The sequence below is a fragment of the Bos indicus genome, chromosome 3 (genome assembly GCF_029378745.1).
Source record: "Bos indicus isolate NIAB-ARS_2022 breed Sahiwal x Tharparkar chromosome 3, NIAB-ARS_B.indTharparkar_mat_pri_1.0, whole genome shotgun sequence".
Taxonomy (NCBI): domain Eukaryota; kingdom Metazoa; phylum Chordata; class Mammalia; order Artiodactyla; family Bovidae; genus Bos; species Bos indicus.
Genome location: NC_091762.1, coordinates 32,254,497 through 32,279,554, shown reverse-complemented (window position 1 = coordinate 32,279,554; position 25,058 = coordinate 32,254,497). Strand labels below are relative to the sequence as shown.

Genomic DNA, 25,058 nt, shown 5'->3' with positions numbered 1-25,058 from the left:
GACTTCAGTGCTTTGCATATATGAGGACTCAGTGAACGGCAGCAGTTATTAGAGATGGCACAAGAGTTTGCCCCCAGAGCAGGGTTCTCAAACTCAAATGCTGACAGGCAGGTAATGTAAATCAGTGAAGTGGACACAATAGTTCACTCTCCAGTGGATTCGAAGAAAAATAGTCCAAGTCTAGTAACACACTTCAGCTAACATGAAGCCTCTCCATTGGGAAACATCAGAGATTAGCATGAACAGCCACTAACTTTTGCCTTGCAGTGAAACAGAACCAATTGGAGGATTCTTCAATTTCTAAAGAGAAGACACAAATCTGAGTTTTGTATGAGCCAGTATATGAGCCAATGATGACACTGTCATGAGAGGGGTCATGAACCTAAGGAGTAAACGGAATGCAATTCTGGACACCTAAGAGCCAATCTTTTAAAAATATTAAGGATAAATAAAATAGGTATATAAACCAATGATTTCATGATCCACCAGTTTACTTTTCTGCTAAAAAGGTTCTAACCATGAGTAGGTCCCATATTTCAGTGTCTGAACTCAATCACAAGGACCAAATATTGGATGTTCTCAGTGTATCCACTATGTTTATCCTCTCAGAGACTCAGACTACTGCTCACCTAATCACATGCCACTGAGGGATTAACTAGATGTCAATAAATAAAACACTGCAAAGTAACAATGGCTAGTGGTTGAATTCACTTCCTTTCCAGTATGAAGACCAGGGAAGTTTAATTTGTATCAGCAGGTTGCTTGGTTGCTGTTCAACTGCCCAGTCACGTCTGACTCTTTGCGATCCCATGGACTGCAGCGTGCCAGTCCTCCCTGTCCCTCACCATCTCCTGAAGTGGCCCGAGTTCATGTTCACGTCCTAGGAACTCTCAGGAGTCTTCTCCAGCACCACAGTGCAAAGGCCTCCATTTTTTGGTGCTCCAGCTCTCAAAATGGCACATGACCACTGGGAAGATCACTGCCTTGACTATATGGACCTTTGTTGGCAGAGTAATGCCTCTGCTTTTCAAAACACTGTCTAGGTTTGTCATAGCTTTCCTTTCCTGCCAAGAACCAAATGTCTTCTGATTTCATAGCTGCAGTCACCTTCTGCAGGGATTTTAGAGCCCAAGAAGAGGTAATCTGTCACTCAGGTCACTTCAGTTGCTCAGTCATATCCAACTCTTTGCGACTCCATGGACTGCAGAACACCAGGCTTCCCTGTCCTTCACTAACTCATGGAGCGTGCACAAACTCATGTCCATCAAGTTGGTGATGCCATCCAACCATCTCAGGCTCTGTCATCCCCTTCTCCTGCCTTCAATATTTTCCAGCATCAGGGTCTTTTCTAATGAGTCAGTTCTTCTCATCAGGTGGCCAAAGTATTAAAGCTGAAGCTTCAGCATCAGTCCTTCCAATGAATATTCAATCCTTTAGGATTGACTGGTTTGATCTGTCACTGCTTCCAGCTTTCCCCCCTCTATTTGCCATGAAGTAATGGGGCCAGAAATACATCTATTTCTGCTTTATTGACTATGGCAAAGCCTTTGACTATGTGGATCACAATAAACTGTGGAAAATTCTTCAAGAGATGGGAATACCAGATCACCTGACCTGCCTCTTCAGAAATCTGTATGCAGGTCAGGAAGCAACAGTTAGATCTGGACATGGAACAACAGGCTAGTTCCAAATAGGAAAAGGAGTACATCAAGGCTGTATATTGTCACCCTGCTTATTTAACTTATATGCAGAGTACATCATGAGAAGCACTGGGCTGGAGGGAGCACAAGCTGGAATCAAGATTGCCTGGAATAACATCAATAACCTCAGATATGCAGATGACACCACCCTTATGGCAGAAAGTGAAGAAGAACTAAAGAGCCTCTTGATGAAAGTGAAACAGGAGAGTGAAAAAGTTGGCTTAAAATTCAACATTCAGAAAACTAAGATCACAGCATCCAGTCCCATCACTTCATGGCAAATAGATGCGGAAACAGTGGCTGATTTTATTTTGGGGGGCTCAAAAATCACTGCAGATGGTGATTGCAGCCATGAAATTAAAAGATGATTACTTCTTGGAAGGAAAGTTATGACCAACCTAGATAGCATATTAAAAAGCAAAGACATTACTTTTCTAACAAAGGTCCATCTAGCCAATGCTATGGTTTTTCCAGCAGTCATGTATGGATGTGAGAGTTGGACTATAAAGAAAGATGGGTGCTGAAGAATTGATGCTTTTGAACTGTGGTGTTGGAGAAGACTCTTGAGAGTCCCTTGGACTGCAAGGAGATCCAACCAGTCCATCCTAAAGGAGCTCAGTCCTGGGTGTTCATTGGAAGGACTGATATTGAAGCTGAAACTCCAATACTTTGGCCACCTCACGCGAAGAGTGGACTCATTTGAAAAGACCCTACTGCTGGGAAAGATTGAAGGCAGGAGGAGAAGGGGATGTCAGAGGATGAGATGGTTGGATGGCATCACCGACTCAATGGACATGAGTTTGGGTAAACTCCGGGAGTTGGTGATGGACAGGGAGGCCTGGCGTACTGTGGTCCACGGGGTCACAAAGAGTCGGACACGACTGAGTGACTGAACTGAACTGAATAGGGCCAGATGTTATGATCTTAGTTTTTATTAATATTTAGTTTTAAGCTGGCTCTTTCACTCTCCTCCTTTACCCTCATCAAGAGGCTCTTCAGTTCCTCTTTGCTTTCTGCCATTAGAGTGGCATTATCCACACATTTGAGGTTATTGATGTTTGTCCCACCTATCTTGATTCCAGCTTGTAACTCATCCAGCCTGGCATTTCTCATGATGTGCTCAGTGTATAGATTAAACAAACACAGTGACAACAGACAGCTCTGTTGTGCTCCTTTCTCAATCTTGAACCAATCAGTTTTTCCGTACAGGGTTCTGACTGTTGCTTCTTGACCTGCATACAGGTTTCTCAGGAGACAGGTAAGATGGTCTGGTATTCCCATGTCTTTAAGAGCTTTCCACAGTTTATTATGATCCACACAAAGACTTTGGCTTTGAAACAGAGATAGATGTTTTTCTGGAATTTCCTAGCTTTCTCTGTGATCCAACAGATGTTGGCAATTTGATCTCTGGTTCCTCTTTCCTTTTCTAAATCCAGTTTGGACATCTAGAAGTTCTTGGTTCGCATAAGGCTAAAGCCTAGCATGAAGGATTTTAATCATGACCTTACTAGCATGGCAGATGAGTACAACTGTCCGATGGTTAGCACATTCTTTAGTATTACCTTTCCTGGGAACTGGGATGAGGCTTGACCTTTTTCAATCCAGTGGCCACAGCTAGGTCTTCCAGATTTGCTGACATATTGAATGCAACACCTTAATGACATCATCCTTTAGGACTGTGAATAGTTCTAGTGGAATTCCATCACATCCACCAGCTTTACTAACAGCAGCGCTTCCTAAGGCCCACTTGACTTTGTTGTCTCAAATATTTGGCTCTGGGTGGCTGACCACACCATCGTAGCAATCCAGTTCATTTGGATCTTTTTTTGTACAGTTCTTTTGTGTATTGGCCCCATCTCTTCTTGATCTCTTCAGCATCCTAGGTCTCTACTGTTTATGTCCTTTATTGTACTCATCTTTGGACAAAATGTTCCCTTGATAGCTCCAATTTTCCTGAAGAGATCTCTAGTCTTTCCCCTTCTGTTGTTTTCTTCTAGTTTTATCCACTGTTCACCGAAGAAGGCCTTCTTGTCTCTCTGTGCTGTTCTTTGGAAATCTGTGTTTAGCTGAATATACTTTTCCCTTTCTCCCTCACTTTTTGCTTCTCTTCTTTTTTAAGCTATTTGTAAGGCCTCCTAAGATAACCACTTTTCCTTCTTGCTTTTCTTTTTCTTTGTGATGGTTTTGTTTGCCACCTCCTTTGTATTGCCACAATATTATGGACTTCCATCCATAGTTCAGTGACTCTGTCTACCAGATATAATCCATTGAATCTATTTATTACCTCCACTGCATACTAATAGGGGATTTGATTTAAGTTGTATCTGGCTGGCCTAGCAGTTTTCCCTGTTTTCTTTAGTTTAAGCCTGAATTTTGCTATGAGAAGCTGATGATCTGAGCTACAGTCAGCTCCAGGTCTTGTTTTTGCTGACAATATACAGCTTATCCACCTTTGGTTAAAAAAATATAATCAACTTGATTTCAATATTAATTGTTTGGTGATGTCCATGTGTAAAGGTTGCTTGGTATCATGGAATAAAAACAGTAAGTGGTGTAGAATGTTTAGGGTGAGGATATTTCACTGAAACTTGGGAAAGCCTGAGGGAATATTCCACCCAACAGAAGCTGTGTCTCCATTTTTTCATCCCTCTTTGCCTGCCTTTATGTAGTCAATCAATATTTGTTGAGAAGAGGCCAGGTCCTGATAGACACCCTAGGTACATGCTGATCAAGACAGTTTCTGATCAAGAAGCTTCCAGTCTAGTAACTACATGGATCACCTCTCCCAGAGCCTGTGTTTTCTCTCTTGTTTCTCTTGGAAAAGTGCAATGGGAGACATACAAGTTTTGCTTCAAAACAACCTTGCAATCAGGTTCCTGCTCACAGTATTGTTAGGTCCCCCCTGCATGTTCAATGCTGAACTCCAAACCTCGATCTCATATTAACCTGAATCAGGAGATAATTAAGCCTCCTGAATGCAATACTGGATCAGGTAGAGCAACAGCCTTCACGATTGGTTGGATTACCCCTGATGTAGCTCCTAACTCTAGTGACCAAGCTACTGTTTCCTAATTCCTAGCCCTTGTACCCTAAATCTTATTTCTAGGTCTCCCCTTGGGTTTTTCTTCCTGGTTTATAAACTGCAGGCACCACAGTTGGTTTCTAGGGCCTGGATCCTGACTCACTCTTGCCAGGCTCCTGGGGCCTTACTGCTGGCCTTTAAGACCTCCCTGATGTGAATGTTTGCCTCTTTCTGCTTCTGAGCCTCCTCTCAACCTACCTCCTGCCACCCAGATTCTACATCACTGAGATTTCCCATGAGGTTTGTGCTCTTCCACCCAGACTCCTGCCAGGGGGGCTGGCTGTTAATCCTGCCCACCATGAAGCCGAATCTGCCTGCCAGCTGAAGCTCCTTCATCTGTACCTGGGCCAGTATTCTGGGAGCCTGTTCTGCTGCAGTGGGCAAGACTGGATCCCAGACCTGCCTGTCCCATATCCTCAAAAGTGACTGATGATGCTGAGAAGAATGGCAAGATATAACAATGGACACCCAGGAGTGACCCTTGCTTCATTCAGGGGTGACTGTGCCAAAGAGTGGGCAGCTAAAGCTCTGTGTGTAGCAGATGATGAACAGTGAAATGCTGGGCTGTGTTGAAAACCAGTGTGCCATGTCGCTCCGGTCACTCCCGATCCTCCTCCTTGAGTTCTTGCTGTCAAAAGACAACCACTGCTTTGTATTTTTACACACCCACCCAGATACTTAGAAAACACTCCTTCCCAATGCTTAGCCTGTTCTCATGAAATGAGAAAAGACACGTACAAATGTCTTTTAGTTGACCTGCTGAAGAAATTCAACAGTAAACAGCCCCTCCCATATTCTTCAGCACTCCACTAGATGAGGGCAAGATCACAGATGTGAAGGGCTTTGGGTTTAACAAAGCATTTGGCAACATTTTTCATGATTCTTATGTGGAAGAATTAGAGAAATATGACTTAAACAAAAGCAACTGGTTGAATAATATAAGAACACAAAGAGTGTTGACTACAGGTCAGTGTAAACTTGAAAGAGCTTTACCACATCTCTAAAATGAAGGAGATGAACTAGAGCATTGTTTCCCAATAATTTATATAAAAGATTTTTGGTTGTGCCTTGGGATTTTTTAGTTTAATATTTATGTATTTATTTTAATGTCTACTAGAAAATGTTTACTATCCCAAAGTCCCATGATTTCATAGATATTGTTTAAGTGTAAAAATTGAAGCAATTCAAAAAGGAATATTTTAATAAAGTAGTAAAGGTAAAACCTATTCAATCTCCTTAGAAGTCATTTTGAGAACACCATAATTCGAAACACATCCTATAGCCCAGCAACTTCATTTCTAGAAATTTGCCATATACATATATCTGCCCCCAAGTAGACAAAGAAAGTATGTTCACTGCAGGTTTATTAATAACAACAAAGAAAAAACAAAACAAAATGACCATTATTTGGAGCACATCCATGTTTCTACACATCCATGCAATAGCCTCTTTCTTTGCCTTTTAAGCCAGTGTTCTCAACTGGGCAATAATTTGGTCCCCATAGGACATATGGCAATGTCTGGAGACAATTTTTGGTTGTCACAGTGGAGGCAGGAGTGCTACCAGGACCAGGTGGGTAAAGCCAGGGATGCAGCTAGTCATCCTACAATGCACAAGACAGACCCCCACAGCAAAGAATTATCCAATATTGATAATTAATAATCACAAGGATGAAACATCCTGGTTAAAGTACAATTGCTTTCATTCCTGTTCCTGTTCTTATTCTTTTAATTCCATTACAAACCAGAGATTAGGTATCTACTAATCCCTTATTCAGAGAAGGCAATGGCACCCCACTCCAATACTCTTGCCTGGAAAATCCCATGGATGGAGGAGCCTGGTAGGCTGCAGTCCATGGGGCTGCGAAGCATCAGACACGACTGAGAGACTTCACTTTCACTTTTCACTTTCATGCATTGGAGAAGGAAATGGCAACTCACTCCAGTGTTCTTGCCTGGAGAATCCCAGGGACGGGGGAGCCTGGTGGGCTGCCGTCTATGGAGTCGCACAGAGTCGGACACGATTGAAGTGACTTAGCAGCAGCAGCAGCAGCATCCCTTATTACCTTATATTTAAACAACAGTTTCATCTGTTGCAAAGTGAGCTCTTTTAGTGAGGATACATGGTCAATTTAACTTTGTAGCCCCAGAACCAACAATGAAGTGGTCTGCCTTTGGAATGAATGAACTAAGAAAAGGCACAGCCAAGGAGCCAAGGAGCATACTCTGGCTTAGAAAGAGGTAACTGGCATTGTTACAGAAGCAGGGGTTGTAACAGGTATATTTTACATTACTTGTTTTTATCTCCCCATTTCCCTCCGGCTACTTTATCTGAGGACACTAATGACGGCTTTAGGTTTAAGGTGAAAGTATGGACAAATGAACACTGTCCCATGATGATAAATAGTTGAGGGAACTTCGGGCATCTCCTGTGTTGAGGACATGAAATTTTACCTGCATCTCAGACAAGAAAGGACACTAGGGGCAAACAGGGTGGAACGTAAGGTATTTCCTGATCATCCCTCTACCCCCCCATCCCTCTCCACCTTGCTCTCCGACCCTGGAAGTCAGTCTCTTTGGACTACATCCGATTAGCTCAGTAGGCTCTACTTGACTGGGGGGTAGAGTGAGGAGGAGAGTGAGGTCAGGGTGTTTACTCCCTGATCTTTCCCTGTAAAGTCCCATCAAGGTGACTATATCCCTCCATCGAGGGTCACTGCTCCTCTCGAGGAAGACTGCTCTATGTGACTCTCTCTTCTTCCAGCGTCAGATAACCTCTTCCTGGAACAGCTCCACTGTTCTAGCCCTGGCTTCCTACACTAGCTCTGTGGTTCCCCTATGTGTGTGCGTGCAAGTTCAGTCTTAGTCGTGACCGACTCTTTGCGACCCCATGGACTGTAGCCAGCCAGGCTCCTCTGTTCGTGTAATTTCCCAGATAAGAATATTGGAGTGGGTTGCCACGCCCTGCTCCAGGGGATCTTTTCAACTCAGGAATCGAACCCATGTCTCCTGCGTCCTCTACATTGGCAGGCAGGTTCTTTACCACTGTGCCACTTGGGAAGCCTGTGGCTCCCCTACACCACTCCCAAAACTCTGTAATTAGTCTCTTTGTAAATAAACCCTCCTCAAATTACCTTAATTTGAATGTACATCTGTTTTCCTTAGGATACCACCTGATATACCATATAACTTTGATCATGTTGCTTATTATTTATGAGCCTGTTTTTTCTATAACATTAAAATAATAACTATCTTTCAGAGTATTGAGATTATTAAAATTCTTACTTTAAATAGAGTGTTTAAAGGACACATACACAAAAATATGGAGCTTCCCCAGAGCTCAGTAGTAAAGAATCTGCCTGAAATGCAAGAGACACAGGAGACACGGGTTTGATCCTTAGGTCAGGAAGATCCTCTCGAGAAGGAAATGGCAACCCACTCCAGTATTCTTGCCTGGAAAATCCCATAGACAGAGAGGCCTGGTGGGCTACAGTCCACAGGGTCGTAAAGAGTCAGACACAAGTGAAGTGACTGAGCGTGCACACACATACTCAAAAATATAATGCAACATTCACTATTTACATTTGTTAGGTGCAACAAAAACTTTACTAGATGCATTCAAACAAAATGAAAACTTATTAACTCACGTTAACAGAAACCCAGAAGAGGTGGATTAATCAGCACTGCTTAATTCAGTTGTTCAGCAGCATCATCCAAGACCCAAATTCTTCTCTAATGTGTTTCTTCTCTATAGGACAGGGCCACCTGCGTCTGGACAAGATCAAAGTTCTGTTAGTAAAGATGGAAGGAGGGAAAATAGATGTTAGACAGCCAAATGCACCTGCTACACTATTAGTAAAGTCCACAGTAATAAGCAGCCTCTCTGACAGCACACAAGAATGGAAGGGGACCAGAACGGCTCTCGGGGAAGGGGAGGTGGAATCAGCAGAGCACAATCGGAACGAGAAAAAAAATACCCTTCACAGAAACCAACAAAGAGAGGCTGTTATTCCTGATGACAGTGATGAGCTCGCAGAACAACTCCATAACTCTTGACAACAGCTACTTCACTTCCAACCTCACAGAAAATGCACAAGCTGTTCTTCATGTGGGCCAGTTGTTCCCCACTGACCAAGACAGTAGTTGTCACGGGGCGGTGGAGTTGCAAACAACAGACAGCAACTCTGGCTAAATCATTGCAAACAGGAATTCAGAGGGAAGCCTGTTGGAATCAATGGGCATGTTGTACAACCAGTCTTTTTTTTTTTTTTTTTAAGATATAGATGATTTATAATATTAGTTTCAGTGGTTCAGTATTTTTACAGGTTAAAGTCCATTTAAAGTTATTACAAAAGAATGGCTCTATGTCCCTGTGCTAATATGTCCCTGTTGATTATTGATTTTATACATAGTATTTTGTGTCTGTTAATCCCATACCCCTATCTTGCCCCTCCCTCTTCCTCCTCTCCATGTAGCCACCAGTTTGTTCTTTATATCTGCAAGTCTGTCTGTTTTGATATTCATGTTTTATTTTTTAGATTACACCTGTAAGTGATAACAAAAGAGTATTTGTTTTTATCCATCTAACATTTCACCAATCACTATTCTCTCTAGGTCCATCACATTGTTGTAAATGACAGAATTTCATTTTATGACTGAGTAAAATTCCATTGTATGTAAATATATCACAGTTTCTTTATCTATTCGGGTTTTTCTGATAGCTCAGACTATAAAGAATCTGCATGCATTGCAGGAGACGAGAGTTCAATCCCTGGATCAGGAAGATCCTGTGGAGAAGGAAACAGCAACTCACTCCAGTATTCTTGCCTGGGAAATTCCATGGACAAATTCACTTGTTGATGGACATTTAGATTGTTTCCATACTTTGGCTATTGTAAATAATGCTACTATGATCACTAAGGTGCAAGATTCTTTTCAAATTAGTGCTTTTGTTTTCTTTGGATACATACCCAGGAGTGGAATTCCTGGATCCTATTGTAGTTCTATTTTTAGTTTTTTGAGAAACTTGCATACTATCTTCCATAACAGCTACATCAATTCACAATCCCACCAACACTGTACCAAGATTTCCTTTCTTCCATATCCTCACCAACATTTGTTATTTGTAGACTTTTTGGGGATAACCATTCTGACAGGAGTGAGGTGGCATCTCAGTGTGGTTTTTATTTGCATTTCTCTGATAATTAGTGATGTTGAGCTGTTTTTCATGTGCCTGTTGGCCATCTAAATGTTAGGTAGGTAGAATAGGGAAAAGGAGTCCAAAATGGCAGTGGCTAAAAGACAAGGAAGGGAAAACCCCGTGAAAATAGAACAAAAGAAGGTCCGAGGACCGGAGTGAGGACCTCAGGTAAAACAAAAAACACTCCTGGCTGGCCCAATTTACATAGGACAGGCCCAGGGAGAGATAAACATATAAATAGAGGAGCCAAAGCTAGCGCGCTCTCTCTATCTCCCGCGCGCTGGGGTGCTCTTCTCCTCGTGTCTTTGGATTGACGTGCCCTCATGCCTCAAAGATGGATTTTCCTGCTATCTTCTAAATAAAATAGAGCTGTAACACTGAGCTGTAACACTGATTTGTCTAAGAGCTATAACATGGTCCATTAGAGACCTGAGAGCTATAACACGGTCTATCCAAGACCTGAGAGTTGTGACACGCCAAGGGCGCTTTAATGTCCGTCACTCCAAATCTGTGTTGTGACGAGACAAAGAACCGAGGAACATACACTCGCGTGACATAAGTATCTTTATGTAAAAATGCCTTTTCAGGTCTTCTGCCCACTTTTAATTGGGTTCTTTGTTTGTAATAATGAAAATTATCAAAGTAAAGAAAAATTAAGGAGAAACAATTCCATTTACAATCACATCAAAAATAATTAAGTATTAATAACTAGGAATAAACTTAACCAGGGACGTGAAAGACATATATTCTGAAAACTATAGAACACTGATGAAGGAATCTGAAAACAACACAAAGAAATGGAAAGATACCCCATGTTCTTGGACTAGAAGAATTAATATATTAAGACGTCCACATTACCGAAGGAAATCTAAAGAAGTAATGCAATACCTATCAAAATACCAATGACATTTTTCACAGAACTAAGAACAAGTAACCACAAATGACCCAAGTTGCCAAAGCAATCTTGAGAAAAAATAACTAGGCTGGAGGTATCATACTCCATGACGTCAGACCATACTACAAAGCTACATTAATCAAAGTAGTATAGTTCTGGCACAAACATAGACACATAGATCAATGCAACAGGATAGACAGCCCAGAAATAAATGCACACACTTTGTCAATCTACAACAAAGGAGTCAAGAATATACAATGGAGAAAAGATAGTCACTTTAATAAATGGTGCTGAGAAAACTGGACAGCTACATGTAAAAGAATGAAATTAGAACTTTCTCAAACACAATATACAAACATAACTTCAAAATGGATTAAAGACCTAAATGTGAGACCTGAGACCACAGAACTCCTAGAAGAGAAATAGACAGAATACTCTTTGACATAAACGGCAATATTTTTTTAGATCTGTCTCTTAAGGCAAAAGAAATAAAAGCAAAAATAAATAGGACCTAATCAAAAGCTTTTGCACAACAAAGGAAATCAACAAAATGAAACAAAAACCTACTGAAGGAGAGAAAATATTTGCAAATGAATATGGAGTTAATTTCCAAAATTTATAAAAAGTTCATACGGCTCAATATCAAGAATCCATCTTAAAACATAGTCAGGATCCAAGAAAGAATATTTATTAAAAACAACAACAACAATTTGGCAGAAAACAACAAAATTCTGTAAAGCAATTATCCTTCAACTTAAAAAAAAACACACACACACAAACATTGCCAGAGTCCTGCCATGGGAAGTCTGGTTAGGAATTCTACTGCTGGCTTTGATGCTGCTGCTACTGAGCTGTCCTCGTCATTGTCAGATAACCATTCTTTAAATCTTTGCAGCTCTGCCTCCAGATTTAAGTCCCAGATGGGAATAGCCAAATGGCCAAGTCTAGTTCAGCTGCCTACACCCTAGTGGCTGAGATCAGAGGGAAAAAATACATAAAAACCTCGTCACCTTTAAGCTTCCATAGTCTCCCCTCCACAAAGCACAGCAATCGAATCCATTTCAAAAGCACTTCCACCGTGTTACTGCTTTGAGATCCTCAGCATGGCTCACAGCACCCACCATCCAGTGGCAACTAGCCTCATCTTTTATCCTGCACCCTCCACCTCCATTTAACCCTAGTTGCAATACCTCCTTCTCTAGGGAACTCCAAGCTCCTTCCACAGCAAGACTCACATATCCGGAACTCTTCCCCAGCCCCAAGCAACAGCAACTCCACATTCAACCTTTAGGACTCAATCCAAATGTCACTTCATCTGGGAAGATTTACTTCTTCATGACTGGCTACAATCTCTGTTTTCCAGCAGTCTTCATTTTTTTTTTTTTTTTTTTTGGCTAACACTAAAACACTAATTCCATCATGTCTCTTTCTCTCTAGACTTAGCTGCTGGAGGCTGGGCTGACCATGTCTGTCTTGCTCACTATCACGCATCACAATGCCCAAAAGCTTGACACACCAAACTGTTCTCTCATGTATCGCTGGTGACTTCCCTGCCTGGTTCCTGACCATCTAAAATTCTCAGTGGATCATAATCAAAGTTGGTCCTTCTCCAACTTTAACATGCAGGAGTCACTGGGGAAGTTGTGAAAATATAAATTCTGATTTCGGTGGTCTGAATGTTTGGTCCTTCTAACAAGTTTCTGATGATGCCAACAGAAACTTGGTCCACGGACATTTTGAGGAGCAAGGCAACACCTTAGCAAATCAAATGATAAGACACATAGGAAAAACACTGTGTAATTCCACTTATATGAAGTACCTAGAACAGTCAAATTCATGGATAGGAAAGTAGAAGCGTGGTTGCCAAGGTCTGGGAGAAGAGTTGTTTAATGGATACAAAGTTTTAATTTGGGATGAGGGATGGTGGTTGCACAACATAAATGAACTTAATGCCAATGAATTATATACTTAGTTTAAAAAACTGAGAGAAAACAAAAAGGCACACATTTATCTTGCCAAGTGGAGTCTGAAACAGGGGCCCAGGGTTGGCACTGGGCACAAGAGATTGCGTCTCTAGATGCCAAAGTCAAGGGTGGCATTAATGCAAACTCTGCCAAGCAACTGACATTAGATAATGGTCAGGGGACTAAACATCAGGCAGTTTCTGACCTAATCAGAGGGCTTCTGAGAGACACAGTTGCTTATTAAAAATCTGCAGAGCTTAAAGCAGATTTAGCTTGTACACGTAAAGCACGTTTTCTGATTCTAACAAGCTTCACTCCTTTCACCTAAGATCCCAAATAAGGGTTACTATTGGAATGGAAAATTTTACCTTGAAACTGAAGCTCTTAATGCAGATAATGTGTGGTTCATCCCAAAGTGAAGCATACCAGCATCTGATACCCAACATTACAGTGATAATGATACGTCTACATTCACTGAAGGAACTCTCACCCAGCAGTGCCAGCTGAGCTCGCACCAGAAAGTTAAAAGGATGTTTGGAGGTGAAGCCCTTTATTACTGACCTTTCAAATTTTGATGATCTATTATATACTGAAGCAGCAGAACATCATTTACAAGACAAGCAGAGTTTTCAGAATACGTTGAGGACTACAGTAAACCTTACTCCAGATGATACAGATTTTAGGATCACCAATTGTACCTTAAATGCCTCTGTAACTTAAAATGAGTTAACATTACCTGTCCTTATCTTTGCACCTCCTTCACTCTCTGGATAGTACAAGTCCTATAACCACATAATGAAGATGAAAAATTCCGCAGCTATGTGATAGAGAACTCAGTAAGGAAACGTTGGGGTTCAAAACTGGTCTGCTTACTCTTCGAAAATCAAACTATATAGACTGCTGATGCTCGTCAGAAACTTTACTCACCTCAAAAATCAGATTAGAGCTTCCTTACCCTTTTGGGGAACAAAATCAGTTCCCTGCACAAGTGGTTCTAAAGTTCAGTGTGACCCAGATGTATAAACAGCAATTTGATGTGAATTCTTTCAGCTTTTCACACTATGTTGGCTCTCCTTAGATGCCCTAAAACTTCCCTAGACTGAGTACAAATATTTGGTGTATATCTTACTGAAAGAAATGCTTACATAAGAGTTTGGAATGAGCTTTTCTTTTTCTTTTCCTATTCTTTTAGTTTGTAGATGCAAGTCAAGCAACCACAGAAATACTGTTTATGCTGTCCAAATGCCACAAATCTGCCTTTTAAAAACTCAGAACCCATTTTTAGGCCTAGATGTGGCAAGGAAGTTTTGAAGCCCTCTGTAACTGAGTGAGTGGAAAATAACTATATACACCTTCCCACTCTCGCTCTCCCAATCTTGTGCCCTACCACACTGTCCAGAGGACATATGACTGGAAGCCCAGTCAGAGCCTGGGTGATTCTGCTGCCTCAGTGAGACTGTGAACCAGCAGGTAATGCCTACAGAGCTAATAATTAAAGACAAGCCTCCCACTGTCTTGTGGGGCAGGACAGATCCTGGAGAATGAACCTGATGTCTGGAGCTACCTGAAACAGTACTTGAACTAACCTGTGTCTGTTGTTCTGAGCACTAGAAATCAGCAGTGGTATACGGTCAGCCAGGTTAGTGGACTTGAGTGAGGACAATGAAAACGGAGACAGATTTACTGCAGGTGTTCAGACATGTGAACCAGTGAAATTAAACACAAAATAGATGCTTGTATGGTTTTACACAAAACAAAATGAGCCTATTTCCACCTGTTATCAGCAAACCTGTGCTCCTGCTACTGAAACTATTCTCAAGTAAAAGACTAGTGAATAACCCCACATGTGATAGTACATTTCTGATTATTCTGAGGTCACCTTCTATCTTGAACAATCTTTTTTCTCACCATAGTAGACACAGTCAACCAAAACTGTGATGATCATTTCTAACATGACTTTGATTACATTTGCAAATGTCTTGGTGATGATCGTGGATGGAATTATTCTCATCAGCACAGGTTTATCTGAATCCTAATATTTTTTACATGAAGTAAAGTGGTTCTTCAAACTCTAGGTTTTCTCCTTTGGTGTCATTTTAACCATCTTGACACAATACATTCATTTCCCTGGATTATCTCTTTCACTGAGTTTTCTCTCCACTATTTGAAGTCCATGAGGAACAGGCCTATGCAAATTTAATTCCTACCTACCTCATTCTCTCTAAGAGATAACAAATTTTAAGCTTTTATCTCCAGGAAGAACTTAAAGAGTTTCTATCAACACACCCTATTACCTCTCTAAAGTCACACGGAAGAACAGTGAAGGCTTCATTCTCACCTCTCCCCAAACCCAATAGGTAGACCATCTAATAACAAAGTCCCATGTTTTTACTTGAGGGTAATTGTGAGACCAGAGCTCACGCTTAGCAAGGGTGAAACACAGCAGCTTTACTTACAAATACTTCGCCCATGAAACTACCCCAGTTTCATGAGATTTTAGCTAAACAAAACTTGCAAAGCACAAAAGTACATAATTGATTTAATTTAGTTTCAATACAATCAGTAATTGATCCATAACTTTTAAGTGGCAGCAGCCATCAATCCAGTAAACAAATATTTACCTTAAGTTTCAACTAGCTACTCTGGGGGGCTGGGGAAGCACACGAAAAAGTAACAGGCTCTAAGATAGATACCTTGATGACTCACGTAAGTGACATGTCTAACTGCACATAACACACATGCTTCAAAAGACAAGCCAACGATGAATCAACTTTTTATTTCACTGACCGGTACTTCTCTCTCTGATGCTGTATTTAAACTCTTCAGAGTCCCCCAAAATAGCATCAGGTTTCCTATGTCCAGAGATAGGGACCCAGAGGCAAAAGAGGTCAGGGCCCAGGCTGTTTTCAGGTGGGAAGGCGGCAAACATTCCTATGTAGGTCTATGTCAGTTTTTAACTGAAATGTTTTTAAGCTCTCCATCCTGAACCTCTTCTATGGCATCTATGACAGAAATACATCCATCCTCATCAACACAACTCCACAGGGGTGGCGGTAGTGAGGGGCCATTACATAGGTACCAGCCAAACTTCTCATTCAGCCAGAAACTGGACTTCTGGCTCGGTTTAATAACAAAGAGATGCATAAAACTGCAGTGAGTGTCCTGGCTCTTCCTTAAAGTGGGCTGGACTGGATGTAAATGGAAGTACTGCTCATGATAAAGCTGAATTAAGCTCTATAAAAAAATAAAGTTGCTCCTATCTCTATGAGCAGTTTCCAAGAATCCAGGAATGCCCACATCCTGTACCTCAGACATGGCCAATTCCTAATGCACAGCTACAGTGGGAAGCATAAAAATTCCTTGCTAATTTTTAGGGCATGGGGAGGATTGGGCTCTGGGAAAGACACAGGATGGATATTTTTCTCCCTCCCCCCACCTACAAAGACTACGTATCTACACACACACTCAGACACACACACACATCCATGTTCAAGGGAATTTTTCTTCCCTGACTACAGGACCCCAGGATCCAGCCTCCCCCAGGCTGAGACACAGCGCCTTTTAACTGCACAGATGTCGTGTACCAACATACTGCATAAGGCTCCTCTGTTGTCTCATAAATTGAGAGGGCAGGGGCAAAGGGCGTGGATACTCATAGGGGATTCACTTCTTGTCTGAAATCCAATCTACTCGGCAGCACTCTTAGGTCCAGGCTCTGGGAGAGGTTCTGTGGGCAGGATATGGTGGATGACCTGATGGTCCCAGCCCACTGTGGTAAGAAGGGAGTGATTGAGTGGAGACCAAGTAGCATCTCTCACAAAGTCTCTGTGGGCTCGGCTTCTAAACCTACAAGAGAACAAAGAAAAGTGGGGGCTTGGTAAGAGACAGAAGAAAAAAAAACGGAAAGACACTCCACTTCACCATATATGACCTAGTCATCAGGCTAGCAGTGTAGCCACACAAAGAAGACTCCATCATCCAACCCAATCCTATTTTCATAGAAGAAATGACAGCTAGAGCAAGGGTATGATGTGAGTCAGGGTCAGACAGCATCTTGTGGCAAAGAAGGCAGTACCCTCAGATCTTGGGTCTGGGGTCATTTATCCTATAGCAGGCTGCATTCCTACACGTGGTACTTTGTGCAAAAAGCACACAGTGTTCCTTTCTGAGAGATCACTGGAATGCCAGGCTCAGGAATCCCACCTAACACCACATTCCTCTACCAGGCACAGAGCTTGGGAGTCAGTCCCTGGAACAGGGAGACAGTCAACAGCTAGCCTGCTTCCATCACCAAGTCTCCCTGAAAAGAGACAACGTGCTTTTCCAAAGGGTAAAAAGACCCAGCCATCTGCTGGTCCCTCCATGACTCCTGATCATAGGGTCCGTGTCACACTTACACCTCGGAAAGGCCTGAGTCCAGCACAGCAAGTGAGCAGTCCTCACTGACAGAGGCCAGGAAGGGAGCACTAGGAGAGAAGGAGAAGGTTGTGAAAGATCAGTCCATAAGTATCAGGACAAAATTTGACTGGGCAGTCCCCAAACCCCTCTCTAAAGTGACCAGAGAAGGTAGCTTGATCCCCACTTTGGTTTAAAGCCTGACTACCACTCAAGTCTACAGTACAAGTTCCAAGGGAAGATGAGGAAGATGGAGCAAAGCTAGGGCAGAGAGCCGTCCCTGCAACTAACCATCCCATCTGGTCCCTCCCTGTAGCTTCAGCAATAACCCAGAAACACAGGCTTTCCAACCACACAGCCCAAGAAGCCCATAGTATAAGTCATTTGGGGTGTTGAGCAGGAGCAAGACCATGTTTTAGCCATTTGCAGTCAGAGATCATACAACCCAAAAAACGGACTACAGTCTTAAGAGATCTTTTACTAATTAAGGTCTTTAGCTAAAACAGTGTCTGTTTTAAGGAACCACCCAATCAGCTAATGCTATGCCAACACAAGTATTCTCCCGCACTCTTCCCTTTCCTATCTCCCAGGCCCTTGATGAAAAAGAGTAGTACCTGTGTGGGGAGAACACCAGCCCAGTGACACACTGCGAGTGCACAACAGAGCTGAGGGCACAGCCTGCACTCTTGGTGTCCACAAGGGAGACAGTCCCATTCTCATCACCTGAAGGAAGAAGAGGGAGTATGTCAAGGGGGTTAAGAGAATGGGCTTTGAACTCAGCCAGATCTATATTTGAATGCTGGTTCTTCAATCTTGAAAAAGTTAACTGTTCTGAGCATTCATTTCCTCCTTGGTAAAGTAGGAATAATTAGTCATTTGAGGGTTGTGGAAATTAAAACTATTGGATGAGATAACTGTTGTGTTAACCACAAACTACATCACAGTATACACAGCCAGATCACCAAGTTAGCACAACTATTGCCTACTATGCAATAGGATTCCCTATGTAACAATCCTCCTGCTTTGTGGCCCACTGACTTCTAGCCATGAATATAAGAGCCACACCAAACAATCAGGAATCAAATCTTCTAGAATAAAAATTATCGTGTTCTTTAAAGCTAAACTAAAACTAGTTTTGGATCATCCTACTTTCGCACACCCCCATTAGCATAATTCACTGAGTGCTCAAGTGTGCTGACAGACTGAGCAGCCAGAGCCTCGTGTACTATGGAGTGAGCTTTCTTGCTTATTCTCCCCTTCCCAGAGTCAACACACAGTTGGACATGCTGCCTTACCAAAGACAAAGACTTCACTCTGCTGAGGATGCCAAGTCAGGGAGGTAGGAAGGTAGCCAGAGGCACTGCAGCCTGTGAAGGAGAGAAGAAGGGTCTGGAACAAAACTCTGACCTCAGCTTTGAGAAGAAGCTTCGGTGGCGAAGTCACTCTAAATCCCAGGAGCACCTTTATTCAGTTTCCCAAGTTCTGCTAAGGCAGTCCCATCCTCACTCTTGATCCTCACAACCTATCAGCCTCCTGATCTTTCCAGACCTGAGTCACAGGCAAGTTTCAACATAAAGCATGAAGTTGAAAACTCTGGCCCCTTTATTTGCCCATCCAGGAAATATCAATTACCCCCACCCTCAGGAATTAGCCCCTCCTCTTGGGACCCACTGCACAACATGAACCTCAGTGGGAAAGAAAGCACTTAGATCATTCATGTCAGTGACTGGACATCTGGTAGCTTTGCCTTTGACTCTGGCCAAGGAAAGTCTCTTCCAGATGGGTTCCTAGTACCATCATCCCACCACCAGCTCTCAGACTCACCCATCTGTGATGCTGGCTTTGGACAGCGGGTATCCCACAGTAAAATTCTATTGTCCTAGAAGAAGGAATAGAAAAAGGGCTTCACAATCCAAAAACAGCTGCTGGCCAGAAGCCGTCCGTGCTAGACTTAGGACTAAAGGGTTTGGGTGTGGTCAAGGGTGGGGAAAAGCAGCTATATCTTACCTCACCGCATGAAAGAAACACAGAATCCTTGTGGGGAGAGGCAGCAACACAGGTGACCTGCCCAGAGTGAGCTGTAGAGGAGAGGGAACAAGAAGTATGACAGAGGAAATGAAAGCAATCTTATCACGAAGCCCAGATACTATGAAGGGGTAGGAGGGAGGCTGTAAGAACTAGTCCTAGCTAGTCTTATGACGCAAATGAACAAATTCCGTGAGAGTCTGGATGAGACAAAACCTAAGAGGAAATGTTGATAGCATTATAAAACCTCAGTAGACTTGCAGGAAAATGAACGGCTACAGACATGAGTTTGAGTAAGCTCCAGGAGTTCATGATAGACAGGGGAGCCTGACTATCATGGGGTCATAGCGTCGGACATGACTGAGCGACTGAACGGAACGGAACTGAAAGACATGAATGATAAAGGCTGAGTCCGATCGGTGGAGGGATTTACAATAAAGACAGCCTAAACAGCACAAGCACACATGCCTCCAGGTAGCATACAAAGACTTCCAAGGGAGTCCTGGACACTCGGGAGTTTTAAGGGCATTTCTCCAGTGTTTTCTCTCCACACCAAACTAAGAAGCTGCCTGTGGTCTGCCAGCACTGCAGACCTCTACTCTCACAGTCATCCTTCTCCCATGTGTAGAAGAAACACACACCTCTCCTCCACCCCAAACTTTACCATGGTGTGATGTTCAGAGCATAAAAACCTACATAAAACAAAAGAGGGTTTTTGTAAGAGCCAAAGAACAAAAGAAAGAGCATCTGGGTAAAATTCTGTGAAGGAGGCTGACCTTTCTTGGCCACACCACGAACACAAGTATTTAGGTACTAATTTAAAAACATGTGAAAGGGTACAGTTTTTCACAATTCTTTTAGGGCTGCACGCTAAAAATGTTAAAGGTCACTCTAAATGTTAATTACAGGCTGTGGAAACCACCTTCTCCAAAGTGATTTAACCATACTCTAAGATAGATGTGGCTCTGCCTTGAGATAGAAAGGTGGGTTCAAGCCACCTTCCATAGAATCCACGGAAAGCCAACATTATGAACAAGAACATACTGCTCACTTGAAAGAAAGCTTTGGGGCAGCACCATGGTGGAGGATGAAAGATGAAAAACTACGTGAGGCCTCTGCCTTTAGGGAATTTGAAATCAGTGGGGGGAATACGAATAAACACAAAGAACTGTCACAACACTGTAAACCAACTATACTTCAATTTTTTTAAATTTAAATTAAAAAAAAAAAAAAAAGAACTAATGAAAAAGGCTGAAAGGGGCAAGTGTTTATTTAGCATTAGCCAGAAAAACATATCATATGTCTAGGAAACAAAAGGCTAATATAGTAGACTTTGAACACTGGCATTTTAACATTATTGTCTAACTATCTGAAACTCCAGGAGACGTGTGAGTCTGTGGTTTTGCTTTGCACATATCTGAATCATACACTTTGCAGTTAGAATTGGCAGAGATAGGCAGTGAGGGAACCAGTTATCACCTATATCTACGTCTTTCAGTCACACATACATTAATGCCCTATACGTTATCTTCATTAAGATCTGGTATCTTCATGAAGAATGGCTCCCCAAACAAAGTTAACTGCTAGTGCTGTTAATGAAAGTGAGCAAAAAGGGGAAAGTTAATAGAAAATGATGGCTCTCATCTTCTAAAAATGAGATTTTTATGGAGGGGAATAATCAAAAAGTTCAAGATTCATGAGTATCAGAGTTTATACTTGAAGAATGCCTGAGATGTACTGTTTAGATAGCACGATATGCTTGAAGGAGGAATGACAGTAAAAAGGCTTGAATGCCATGACGTGAACCTGAGGTATTAACCTGCAAGCCACAAGAAACCAATGAAAGACCAAAGATGATGGGTCAAGAGATGAAATGAGTGCCACGGTCTAGGTGAGCTAAAGACTGAATGTAAATGGGAGCATAAGAAATGAAAAGGAAGGTCACTGACCAAACGGAAAAAAATTCCAAAGAACTTGGGGACCAACTGATAGATGGAAAAAGGAGGAGTGGAAGAGGACTGGGAGTTTGAGCCTCAGGTGATCAAGAAGGTGATGAGCCTGTCAATTAAAAAGATATAGGGAGATTAAGAGCTAGAGTCAACACTGGGACTTGACCATAGTTTTGGAAGAAAACTACCAGGCAGGAGAGCAAAGAATTGGTGTCACTGACATCCAAGGAAAGCTCAAAGAGCACAAAGGAGAGAATAAAAACAAAATAGCTACAACAGGAACTAAAAAGGAAAGAAGATGCACTCACCTCGGTATGAATTCAGAACCATCTGCTGAGCAAGGTCCCAAACCTTGATGCTAAGAAGCAAAGGAAACAGAGACTTAATTTGACCTACACTATATATATAAAAACATGTATTCAAATGTATATTCCTACATCTTTGTCATCTACTGGACTTCTGGTACAGTCTACTTTTACAATGGACTGCAAAATCTCTAAGAAAACCTTGTAAGAAACCTTATGAAAGTGAAAGTGAAGTTGCTCAGTCATGTCCGACTCTTTGAGACCCCATGGACTGTAGCCCACCACACTCCTCCGTCCATGGGATTTTCCAGGCAAGAGTACTGGAGTGGGGTGTCATTTCCTTCTCCAGAGGATCTTCCCGACCCAGGGATTGAACCCAGGTCTCCCACATTGTAAACAAGATGCTTTACCATCTGAGCCACCAGGGAAGTCCAAGAAACCTTATAGGTATGCCGTAATTAGTCACTGGGTTCTTATAATGAGCCCAAAACATTACTTAATGAGGCTAATGTGACATCTAAGACACCCAAAGAAGGCCCAGAAACAGGAGCAATGAGAGCGGGGACCCACCAGAAGTCTTTGCTACCACTGACAGCATGTGTGCCAGAGCTCAGGACACTGACTGTAGACACGATGTCATCATGCTCATACTTGCAGAACTTGCTGACAATAAGCGTCTCATTCTCATCCAGCTCCCACAATTCAACAGCACCTATTGAGGGTGGGGAAGACGGTGAAGGAAACAAGCTGGGGTTACATCAAGACAGCATTTCACTTCTAGGATGCTAAGTTCTCGAAAGACAAGGATGACATCTCCATAATGATATGGATAGCAGACAGTTTAGTATGATTAAATAGTCCCAGTTATTTGGACATTAATTGTCCCACCTTTATCCTTCCATGCAATACCTGCCAACACCTCTATTCTTTTTTTTTAAAACATGAAACCCTCCACTGGTTTGTCCACTAAGTCTGACATTCAAAACAAAGAAAGCAGAATAAAGACATGTAAGAAACTGGGAAGAGATGGAAAGAGCATAGATTGGTTTCAGCATCATCTTTAAGATCAACATCATTCTTGATCTTGGGTGGATACAGAGAAAAACAGTTTCATTCATGTCTTAATTTTGTTATGAATTTTGCTAAAATGTCCACCAATTTAGAATCTTGGGACAGGTATATCCTACCCACACAGTTATTCTCCTTTGGGACCAAAACCTTCAAGCTCCCCCAAGCACGAAGTATGTTGTTGCTACCGTTCAGTCTCTAAGTCACATCGAACTCTCTGTGACCCCAAGGGCTACAGCATACCAGGCTTCCCTGTCCTTCACTAACTCCTTGAGTTTGTTCAAACTCATGTCCATTGATGAGTAAGTGATGCCATCCAACCATCTAATCTTCTGTTGTCCCCTTTTCCTCCTGCCTTCAGTTTTTCCCAGCATCTGGGTCTTTTCGAATGAGTTGGCTCTTTGCATCAGTTGGCCAATGTACTGGAGCTTCAGCTTCAGCATTAGCACTTCCAAAGAACATTCAGGGTTGATTTCCTTTTGCATTAACTGGTTTGATCTCTCAAAAGTCTTCTCCAGCACTGCAGTTACTAAAGATTAATTCTTTGGTGCTCAGCCTGCTTTACGGTTCAACCCTCACATCCACACATGACTAGAAAAAAACGTCGTTTTGACTATATTGGACCTTTGTGGGCAAAGTGATATCTCTGCTTTTTAATACTCTGTCTAGGTTTATTGTAGCTTTTCTTCCAAGGAGCAAGCGTCTTTTAATTTCATGGCTGCAGGCACCATCCACAGTGATTTTGGAGCCCAAGAAAATAAAGTCTGCCACTGTTTTCACTGTTTCCCCATCTATTTGCCATGAAGTGATGGGACCGGATGCCATGATCTTCGTTTTCTGAATGTTGAATTTTAAGCCAGCTTTTTTACTCTCCTCTTTCACCTTCATCAAGAGGCTCTTTAGTTACTCTTCACTTTCTGCCATAAGAGTGGTGTCATCTGTGTATCTGAGGTTATTGATATCTCTCCTGGCAATCCTGATTCCAGTTTGTGCTTCATCCAGCCTGGTATTTCCCATGATGTACTCTGCATATAAGTTAAATAAGCAGGGTAACAATAAACAGCCTTGACATACTCCTTTCCCAATTTGGAACCTGTCCAGTTCTAATTTTCCACATCCAGTTCTAACTGTCGCTTCTTGATCTGTATACAGGTTTATCAGGTAAAATGGTCTGGTATTCCCGTCTCTTTAGAATTTTCCACAGTTTACTGTGATCCACATAGTCAAAGGCATTAGCATAGTCAATGAAGCAGTAGATGTTCTTCTGAAATTCTCTAGCTTTTTCTATGATCCAGCAGATGTTGACAATTTGATCTCTGGTTCCTCTGTCTTTTCTAGATCCAGCTTGAACGTCTGGAAGTTCTCAGTTCACATACTGTTGAAGCCTAGCTTGAAGGATTTTGAGCATTACCTTGCCAGCATGTGAAATGAGTGCAATCGTGTGAATCTGAACATTCTTTGGCATTGCCCTTCTTTGGGACTGGAATGAAAATTGACCTTTTCAGTCCTGTGGCCACTGCTGAGTTTTCCAAATTTGCCAGCATATTGAGTGCAGCACTTTAACTACATCATCTTTTAGGATCTGAAGCAGCTCATCTGGAATTCCTCCACCGAGTATGGGACATTAAAAGTTGAGCCCAGCCCGACCTATACCCCAAGCCTCCATTCCACCTGTACAGCTGAGGAGCAAGTGACTCACCTGAATCAGAAGCCACTAGGATACCTCGGTCCCCTACCCAAGTGAGGTCAGCCACTCCGGCCTCCGTCTGGACTCCAGCAGAGCAGAAACCTTCGTTGGGGGCGGCACAAGGGTCCTTGAAAAGCCAGAGAGAGCCAGCCCAGCAGCGGCCACTCAGGCTAGAAGCCCCGAGCAGGAGCGCGCCATCTAAAGGAGATACCAGATGTCAGCATGAGGAGTGGAGAGGCTCGTTTCCCTGGTAACAGCCCAGCAGCCCGCTAACTGGATCTGGACCCGAGCCCGGGAACGCGGGGCACGGTTGGGGTGAGCTCAGCGAAGCGAAGCAGGGGTCAGGTTGGCAAGCGGGGAATCGAGATGCGGGCTGGAAGATTTATTCCCGGGAAGGGGCACTTCGGGGCGGGGTAAGGAAACTCCCCGGCCTAGGACCCAGGCTCACCAGACCGGTACCGCGCAGCCTCCAATTGCCGCTCCATACAGGCGGGAGCATTAGGGGGAAGGTTCCACTCCCGGGCTGCCGGGGGCACTAGGGGAGGCGGTGTTTCCTTCCGCATCTCCACGGTTCCAACTTCAATCTAGACCCAAATTGGATGCCCGCCTGAGATTCAGCTCCAGGAGTCCCCACGTGGTTCCTCTCGGGCCTCCGCCCCTCTAGACAAGCTACAGCCTCCCTACATCTCGCGAGATCTGCTTCTAAGAGCCCAGCCGGCTTTCCCGCCAGCACCCTCCCGCAACCGGCTCTCTGCTTCTTATCGCGAGGGGGAGAAAAGACCGGAAGTT

General features: G+C 42.8%; 1 protein-coding gene across 2 annotated transcripts in view; it reads right to left on the bottom strand.

The window, feature by feature from the left end:
* The window catches only part of WDR77 (WD repeat domain 77), a 26,975-nt gene extending 1,946 nt beyond the window's left edge, over positions 1–25,029 (bottom strand). Inside the window, exons 1-11 of one of the 2 annotated variants that reach the window (XM_019956844.2) lie at positions 24,718–25,029; positions 24,282–24,467; positions 22,085–22,226; positions 21,518–21,567; positions 19,243–19,313; positions 19,060–19,114; positions 18,531–18,602; positions 17,850–17,958; positions 17,238–17,306; positions 12,067–16,686; positions 8,429–8,552 (exon numbers count right to left, since the gene is read on the bottom strand). In XM_019956844.2, coding sequence (XP_019812403.1) covers positions 16,527–16,686; positions 17,238–17,306; positions 17,850–17,958; positions 18,531–18,602; positions 19,060–19,114; positions 19,243–19,313; positions 21,518–21,567; positions 22,085–22,226; positions 24,282–24,467; positions 24,718–24,832 — 1,029 coding nt within the window. In that variant the 5' untranslated portion in view covers positions 24,833–25,029 and the 3' untranslated portion in view covers positions 8,429–8,552; positions 12,067–16,526. The remainder of the gene's footprint in view (positions 1–8,428; positions 8,553–12,066; positions 16,687–17,237; positions 17,307–17,849; positions 17,959–18,530; positions 18,603–19,059; positions 19,115–19,242; positions 19,314–21,517; positions 21,568–22,084; positions 22,227–24,281; positions 24,468–24,717) is intronic. The other variant, XM_070785931.1, reaches the window with a different exon arrangement.
* Positions 25,030–25,058: the final 29 nt, after the last annotated feature.